Raw genomic sequence first — 9,170 nt, 5'->3', positions numbered from 1 at the left:
TGAGGAGGACTCAACCATAGTGGTAGTTTGGATCTAGGGCAAATGATAGCTGTTGCCACACACCCGCTCATCCACCACATTTGGAGACTACTACAAGGGTGTAATGCCTTCGATGTTGGGCATGTATATCATGAGCTAAATAGGGTAGTCGATTAAGTCACCTTCTATATTGCTAACCACCCTGAAGATGTACTATGGATCGATATGGGGGCGGCTCCGATGTCTTTTCGTGATATTTTGTTATTTGACCTTTTTGGTTGTAATTATGCTAGATATATATAAGTCCTCTATTTCATCAAAAAAAAAAAAAGATAACCCTTCAATATTTTTTGGAGATTAGCTATGCTGTCCTCATATTGTGTACCATCTTCCCCTCATTATATTGTAAAAGCCTTATTAAATTTCACAGCCTCACAAATTTAAAACTTTGAGTAGTTAATAAAGAAGTTCACGGGCCAAAAGTTTCGGTGCATTTGTCAATTTACATAAGCAATAAAAAAATAATCATCAATTGAAAGATTATAATGATCCATTTTTCTTCGCAATATCCATCGTTTAAGCCTACTAGTAGTGAAATTTCAACAAAATAGCCCCAAATTCATGATGCAGTGGCATTCAACAAAAATGTTGATGAAGCTTGAGTTAACATTATGAATTTGAAAATATGGAATTTTGACCCAATTAACCTTAAAAGTTAGTTGCCATGTTTCATTTTAATCTACTTTTATTTTTCGGTTAAACTTGGTAAATTTTGATCCTTGTCTTTGACATAGCACAAGCATCAATGTTGGAAAGGAGGGATAAAGTAGAGGAAATTTTTTGAAAAAGAAAATATGCTCTGGCATGCTAACTAAAATGTATTGCATTAAAGGCACCGACTTTTCCTATATTATAGATAGAAGAGGGTCACTGGATTTGTAGTTATCAGGACATAATTAAAAAAAATTAATAAAAACTATTTAAAAGTTTTAACCATATTATTTAAGTTTTATTAATTCAAAATTTTAGAATAGTTTGAGCAGAGAACTCCAAAGTTGATTGGGTTAGTTTTTTTTCTGATTCAAAAATTATTGACCATTAGGACTCTAGCATTTCAAATGGTTTAAAATGAAGAGTCTTTGGTCATCCCTTTTTGTAACTGAACCACCATTATAAAATGATAAATTCAAATTTAATTACCACCATTTTAGAATGACAACATTAAAATTTAATCCAAACTCTTCATCTTTATCGCTGGAGCTATATTCATATTTAAAATGATGTTTTGAATTAAGATTGTGACCCTCTTAAAACTAGAGAAATCTTGTTTATCTTATGTATTTTTAATTTTATTCACAAATGAATAAAGGGGGTATGAGAAGATCTCGCTAGAAATGTTTAGATCGACCGATTAATGGCATATGTGATTGTTCAAGTTGAAAATCTCAGACATTTATCTTCAGAAAAAGGATAAGGGAAAAAGGAGGCCAAGCTAGCTTCGCGTTCATGTTGACCTGTGCCATCAATTAAACCAAGGGGCAGAGATTATTGAGGGGATGGACGAACAATGTTTTGGCCCACCTTGAAAGTTGGTCCACAATGAATGTGCCTAAAGATGCCTTGCATCCAAGCCATTTTGAGAAATCATCACAGGATATTTAGAATTACAAATAACCACCAAGTCACAAACCTGCAATTTTTGCCAAACTTCTCTAAGCTTGTAGTAGCTCACCTATGCACCGAGAACCCAAGTATGTTGAAGTTTAGTATAGTTAATTTTGGGCCTCCGTTCTTCACAGTTGCTTTCCTTGGTTTATACATCAATATATGCTTGAACCTCTTTGGTTTTCTTTCATATCTTATGGCTCAAGTTTGTGATGCTTGGACTAGTCTGCCACCACGTCGCTAAGGATGGCATGTGGTTTTGCCATGCCTACCATTTTTAGCTGTAAGCGAAGCTTCTCCACAAGGCCAGAGGTCTGTTTCTAGGCGAGTTCTTTCTCGCACTTCATTTCAATATCTATATGATTTACAAGCATGGGTAGATGCAATATTTACTATAGAGCAAAGAGTAATTTATAGATTTCCATAATTTTTTTAACCTACGAGATGATAGAGAGGGATTTCACCCTTTTTTTTGTTTGCAAAATATTGGTTAATACTTGTAGTCCATTATTTTGTTTCCTGCTGCATAAAACGAAGAATGAGAATAACATTCTATAGTAGATTACAGAAAAACTTATTCAAGATATCATTTTCATAAGAACATTAGATGTGTCATTTTCATCTAAGTACACAGGTGACACTGCGAAGTGCTATACAACAGTGAATAACCACCATCAAGAGATGGATGGCTATCAAATAAGGAGCATATATTATGTCATACATGATGTGCGTTGCTTGATGATGGTCCATCTCCTGATGGTGGACATCCAAAGATGCACAACACTCTTTGGTGCATAGGCCATATAATCGATGATCCTGATTATTTTCATCCATGTTTTCTATATGTGTTTGTGGATATTTTGTTCTGTGTCTTATCATTCTACTGGATCAATACATGATATCTCTTGCATGGGCTCCTTGAATTGCTTGATTTTAGCTCCTTCATGAGTTGAGCAAGATGTTGAAGACCTCCATATGGTGTCTGCTGTCCACGACCTCTATGCCCACATTGACTCTAGAATTATGATTGGGGGAGATGATGAGAAGATATGGACGACGTCGCCCTTCTTTGTGTTGAGGTAGGTAAGACTAATGGTGAAATTGACAAAGCAAGATCGATAGAAGGTGAGAGAGTAAATTAATGAAGCCAACGATGGCGACATGGTCAGGATGGACAATATTGTTGTGGAAGAGGTTGACGACCATGGAGAGGTTTGGATTGGCAAGCAAGTTGATGAGTCAAGTGAAAAAAGTTGGGGTCATAGCATGACATGGTCATTGGTGGCCAGAGAGGAGAACAAAAAAAAAAATCTAAGTCGTTGTGTAAGGAACTCATCATATAAATATTATAAAATAATTATAATTTTGAAAGAAATATTTAAATTAAGATTATATTAAATCACGATCTAATTGGACATATTATTATTCGTGCCCAACTTGAATTCATTTTAGATATTTTTTTTAGAATCTGTATCTACCTCATATTCTAATCGAGCTGGATAAAACCATCCCCATTCGGATTGAGTTAGATAGGATATCCAACGGACCAGCCAAAATTATCATCTCCAAGTAAGAGGCCAAATTAATGGTTACTTGAACTATTGTTGTCGTTGTTTTTGGGAGAGAGGAGGGCTAAGCCTACCATGGATATTATTATGTTTATTAATATATACCACATGATAGATACAGTGCATGACAAGTATCAATTTCATCAATAAAAATGCATACTTTCTGGGATGATACATTCTCACACGCTCCTGCTGTAAGTCATCAGTCTACACATACATTTACACATCCACTGGAGTTCATCATAAATACAAACAATCATCATATATAAATATAAAAGAGTAATGGTCATCTGTTCGCACAAAAATATACTCCACGCACATATTCGGACAGATTGGTGCGATGCTGAGAATTAGTGCGAGGTAGCTGAATACTGTATGGCCAAGACTAAGAGGGGAGGAACTTTTGTGTCCATGGTGGACGGAGACCCTGAAACATTTCCCAGTAAATACCTTTTTTTAAAAAAAATACTTTCCAGTAAATAAAGGCATTCTCCAGTGCACTAAATAATGCAATTTTCCCTTGAAAAAAAAAAAAAAAAAGGAAATAGAACGGTAACAAGGGCGGTGTGATGGCTTGTACCTGTCAAGTAGGCTATGAAATCACATTGTGCGATTTTATCATCATTTCCTTGTGTTTTTGCAATTGCTCTGTCAACACCGGATGACAATTTCTGAAAACTAAATCTGTTAGGGACGAAGGCAGGCCCTTCTCTGCAGCGAGCGGATCTTAGGGCAATTTGATATCGACAAAAATTGGAGGGTGGAAAGGCTATGCGACTCTGTTGGCAGGGACTGAAGATTGATGCAGTTTACAAGGTATAGTCGTCTGAGAGATTTGAGGCTATGCAACCACAGTTGCTCCTCTCCAGTGAAGAATGTGAGTTTCGGGGACCTATTGATACTGAGTCGTTCAAGAGAGGGCAGGGTAATTGTGGAGAACAACACTTTGACCAGGGCCGTTTCGTCGATGCATAGGAAGCGAAGATGTGCCAAACCCTCGCCCTGCTCTTCCTCATTTGCCGAAACCGTGAGCCGAGGACATCCACTTATGTTCAAATGTTTAAGAGATTTGAGAGATCGTAAGTCCCCTACTGACCTCAGTTCTCTGCAGTCCGAAATAGTCAAAGTACTGAGAGCTATCATGTGACCGAGCACTTCTCCTGGAAGAGATGTTATGTGTGGGCAGCTGACCAAATGCAAGCTGGTTAGAGAGGTGAGGTTATGCAGGCAGCCGGGTAGTGACTCATCTAGATGACCGCATGAAGAAGCCAGTTTAAGATATCGGAAAGAAGAGGGAAGGATCAGTGGCACTGGGGATGGGAGCAAGGGACAGTTTGTGATGTCCAAGAACTCGAGGGAGAGGAAGTCTTTAAACCTTTCCATTGGCAACCGCACAACCTTTTCACAGCCAACGATTCTCAATCTCTTGATAGCCGGAAGGTGGTGCAACGACAGCCACTGTTCCAGATTTCCCACGTTTGGACACCTGATGATATGCATTACAGAAATTGAAGAGGTCCTGCTGCTGCTTCTGCTTCTGCTGTGCTGTTTCATCCTGCTATCATTAGTAGAACCATGGTCTCCATCCCATGATTCTGGGAGCATATTTATTCCCACATTCTTTAGGTGCAATTCTGTAAGCGAGGGAGGGAGGTTGGCTAAACCCTTTAGCTTGGGGCAATCCTTGATATGGAGCTTAAGCAGGTGAGGAAACAGTTGGATACCTTCTATTCTGAACCATTCTTCCCATTCCAGCATGTTTGAAATCTTCAGCTCTTCCAGCAATGGGAATACTTTGACCTCTGTAGAGCCATAGAATTCATGACCAACTCGTTTCACCGCATGCATATTTTTGATGTGTAGAATCTTGAGGAATGGAAATCGTCCAGAGAGGGAAGTTGCTCCCAGCTTTGGATATTTTCTAGCCAAATTTCTTTCAAACTTCTAAGCGATTGTGTCTCCAGCCAACTTGGAAATCTGACACCACCATAGTTTCTGATTTCCAGCCTTCGGAGATTGGAATGTGGTTTGAGGCCTTCGAGTACGTCATCATCGTTCCCTGAGCTCTTCCATTCCAACTCCAATTCATCAAGGTAGTGTTTGTTGTTCAGCTTAGCCTCACTGGCCTCTTCCTTGCTCTCAATGTTCTCAAGATTTTTAATGCAAAGTTTTCCACGAAGCTGCATCATGTCTTTTAATTCTTCAATCTTGTGTCCTCTTTGCTTTAGAACTTTAAAAACCGGCAACCCTTGGAGAGATGTTAGCTTCCTGATACTGGCCAACTTACAAATTGTCTCCTCATCTGCTTTAAGCTGCCTCAAGTTATTAAGCTGGTAATGCATGTAGGGAAATTCTCAATCGGGCAGGAGGATATGTTTAACACCTGAAGATTGTAAAGGTTACACAGTGACTCAGGCAAACCTCGAATACCGCTGAAAGAGACATCAAGGTACCGGAGATGTTTTAAGTTGCCAATACTTTCAGGCAACTCTTTGATCCCACAGTTCCTTAATTGCAACACACGGATCTTTGTTGACACTGAGAACAAGCAATTAAGCACAGAATCAAAGTTTGTATCATACAAATTGGTGAAGAACACAAGGGTGCGTAGATTTTTATAATTGCCAAAGTCCATTAGCTTACTCAGCTGCAGATTCTTAGTATCTATTGACAGGTGTCTGAGCCTACTGGGAATTTCCTGCCACTTGCCATCTGCTATTCTTAGATGTTCGTCAGCTGAGATAGATTGTACCAGATCGTGTATCAAATCATGCATCACATATATATCCTCCAATAAATAATGCTGAAAGAAAGATCTGCTAAGTAAATCATGGAAGTACCCACTCCCTACCTCTTCAATCCGCATATTTCCTTGAGGTACAATGAAGCCTTGTGCCATCCAGAGTTGGACTAGCACATCCTTTTTGTACAAGTAACCTTTAGGAAATATAGAACAATATGTAATACACTGCTTCAGGTATGCAGGCAGGTACTGATAGCTCAAGTGCAGGACTGGTATGATATCATCTTCACGTTGTTTTAGTTCCCATATCTCACTGTTCATGATGGTTCTCCAGTGCCTCTCATCCAAGTCCAAATTCAATAGGTCTCCTAACGTCTTTGCTGCAAGTGGCGATCCCTTCAGCCTGTCAGCGATCTTCTTGCCAATAGCTTCCAACTCAGGATGTTCTTTGGGGTTGTGAGAACCAAATGCATGTCTACTGAAAAATTCCCAACAGGGATCATTTGCTAAACCCTCTAAGAAGACCGCCTCCAATGTGCCCGTCATCTCTGCAACCTTGTGAGATCTAGTTGTTACCAAGATCTTACTTCCCTCCAGCCCGGACCTTAATGGCGCACAGAGGCAATCCCATTTGTTGCTGTCATCGTTCCAAATGTCATCAAGGATGAGCAGGAATCTCTTTGACATTATGTTCTCCTTGAGGATCTCTTGAAGACAATTCAAATTTTGGTCATCACACGGTATATCCCTGCTAACAGACTTTATTATCTCTTTAGTTAGCCTTTTCACATCATAATTATCAGACACGCAAACCCAAATCTTGGAATCAAAATGACCATGCACCTTCGGATCATTGTAAATGAGCTGAGCAAGAGTAGTTTTTCCGATCCCTCCCATACCGACCACTGGCAAAACAGAAATACCATCTTTCTTTAGTCTCTTCGAACCAACACGGACAAGATCATCGCTGAGTTCGGTTGCATCACTCGACTTCAACAGCAGTTTAATCACCCTTTCTTTTTCTTTTTCTCGACCAATCACTTCGGGTTCAGTTAAGAATGAGCTCGTCTCACGTCTCACCGAGCTCTCATATTTCCCCCCTTCATCATCTAAATCGAGAGTCTAATGACTCTTTCCATATCATCAGCAATGCTATCTAACCTCCCCCTAACCTCGCTCACTCTATCCACAGTATCACCATCACGATTGAACAAAGTTCTGGCAAGAGCAAGAGAAGAAGAGAGGACGTTACCTTCCCGATTCTTTCGGCTTTCATGAACCTTTTGCTGCAGGACTTGGTATTTGAATTCATCCAGCAAGACTTCGGCATCGTAGGCGGCGTCTTTGAGTTCCGGGATGATCTGGGCAAGGTAGACGTCTTTGGTGCCCCTCTTCTCCGCTCTGGTAAGGATGAAGCGTGTCCGTAGCAGAGTAGTCTGTAGCCTCCTGAGCTCATCCTGAAGTCCCGAGTGCCGCCCGAACTGCTGGATGGCATCGGAGCTCACCTGGCCGACCAAGTTGTCCAGCACGGCGGAGGCGATGGATCCTCCAACTGATAGCAGCGCCTCCATATCGATCGGTGGACGTAAGCCCCTCCTACAGAAGATAGAGATGGATTCCCCTAGGGAATAGGCTTTCCAGGGATGGCTGGTGTGCTTGGTCTTACATTGAGTAATGGATATTTTATCTTCATTTGGTGAGGATGTCCGAAGGGAAGTAACCGGGAAAGCTCGCCATACAGAAATTCTATTATTAAAGGAAGCAGCTGGGAAGCCTCAGTGACAGAGATACAAGTTTCTGTAGCCATGTTGTTGTCCGTAAGGAAGTTCATATTATAAATTTTGCTTGCATCCAGTGGCAAATGACGACTTGCATTTTTGCTGCCCCCAGCGTCAACCGGCCACTTGGAGAAGTTACTCGAGAGCTTCCGGTAGGCTTCGCAACGGACAGATCGCTGATGACGGTTAATATACGCCTTTTGTCCTTCTTATTTGTCTATTTTCTCCTCCCTTATTCTCGTCTACACGTTCGGACCGGCCGTGATGGGCATTGGATCGGACCGTGCCAAGCACGACTCTATCCACACCCATCGGGTCTGAATAAATGAGCCATATCTGATATAGTTCGTTACTAAACGGGCCGTGCCCTTAGCATCAAGCACCAGCCGATATAGCCTAGACCTGATGGGTGGCGAGCCATGTCTGGCACGGAACGGCCATGCTAGGCACGATCTATTTCTAGCCATTATGGGCCATGCCAGGCATGACCTATTTCGGTCCGTTACCAATATGGGTGCGGACGCAGTGGTCAGAGGAGAGTGGAGGGGGTTCCAGGGGGAGGGAGGCGGCTTTGGTGCAAATGGATGCTGAAGCCCGAGGGGAAGGGAGGGAGGATGGTGGTTGTGCGGAGCCAGAGGTGGACGGCAGATGCGGTGCGGATGGCGGTGGGGCGGAGCCGCGGCGGATGCTGCACGGATAGCCACAGCGAGTGCCTTGCGAGGGGAGAGGGAGGGAAGGGTGGAAAGGGTTTCGAGGGGATAGTTTTGATGCGGACAAACACGAGGCCCGAGGGGAGGGGAGGGAGAGTGGTGGTCGCGTGGAGCCGGAGGCAGACGGCGGGGTGCGGTGCGGATGGCAGTGGAGTGGGGTCGCGACGGGTGCAGCACGGATGACCGCCCCCTCTGAACCCCCTCCGCCCTCCCCTGGCCTGCGCCTGCACCCCACGCTAGCACCCCACACCCCATGGCATGGCCCATTTCATGGGGTCATGCCAGCCCAGGCCCTTATAGGCCGTGTCTGGCTCATGGGTCGTGCCAGCCCAGGCCCTTATAGGCCGTGCCGAGCCTGGGCCACGGGCCAAAAAATTCCAGCTTAGCCCTGCCCCCTTCTTATGGGCCGTGCCAGGCACGGCACTGCACTGTAGCTGACGGGCCGTATTAGACACGGTCCATCTCGTGCCGTGCAAGGCCATGTCATGGGCGGCCCGTTGCCCGTCTCTACTTTATTTCAACTGCAATAAAATATAGGAAGTGAATATAATTTAACAATTGAGCATATTGGCTGATATAATATCAAAAAACCTCATGACAAAGTGATGGATAAATTAGCTGCAAGCATACAAAACAAGTCCCCGACCGGGATGGATCCAACGAAAATTCTCCGACGCTCCAGTCAGAAACCTGAAACAGATAGAAAAAAGTATGTATGAGAGTTTGT

The 9,170-nt window shown here is 42.7% G+C and overlaps 1 protein-coding gene across 1 annotated transcript; it reads right to left on the bottom strand.

The window, feature by feature from the left end:
* Positions 1–3,353: 3,353 nt before the first annotated feature.
* Positions 3,354–7,882, bottom strand: LOC105060399 (disease resistance protein RGA2). The gene is given in 5 exon segments (XM_073262069.1): positions 3,354–3,926; positions 3,929–5,101; positions 5,104–5,535; positions 5,538–7,076; positions 7,079–7,882. Coding segments are annotated over 5 exon segments (3,714 nt in total). The 5' UTR covers positions 7,527–7,882; the 3' UTR covers positions 3,354–3,804.
* Positions 7,883–9,170: the final 1,288 nt, after the last annotated feature.

The sequence above is a fragment of the Elaeis guineensis genome, chromosome 1 (assembly GCF_000442705.2).
Source record: "Elaeis guineensis isolate ETL-2024a chromosome 1, EG11, whole genome shotgun sequence".
Classification (NCBI taxonomy): Eukaryota; Viridiplantae; Streptophyta; class Magnoliopsida; order Arecales; family Arecaceae; genus Elaeis; species Elaeis guineensis.
Note: the sequence above shows the minus strand (reverse complement) of the source record. Positions and strands in the feature narration are given on the sequence as shown.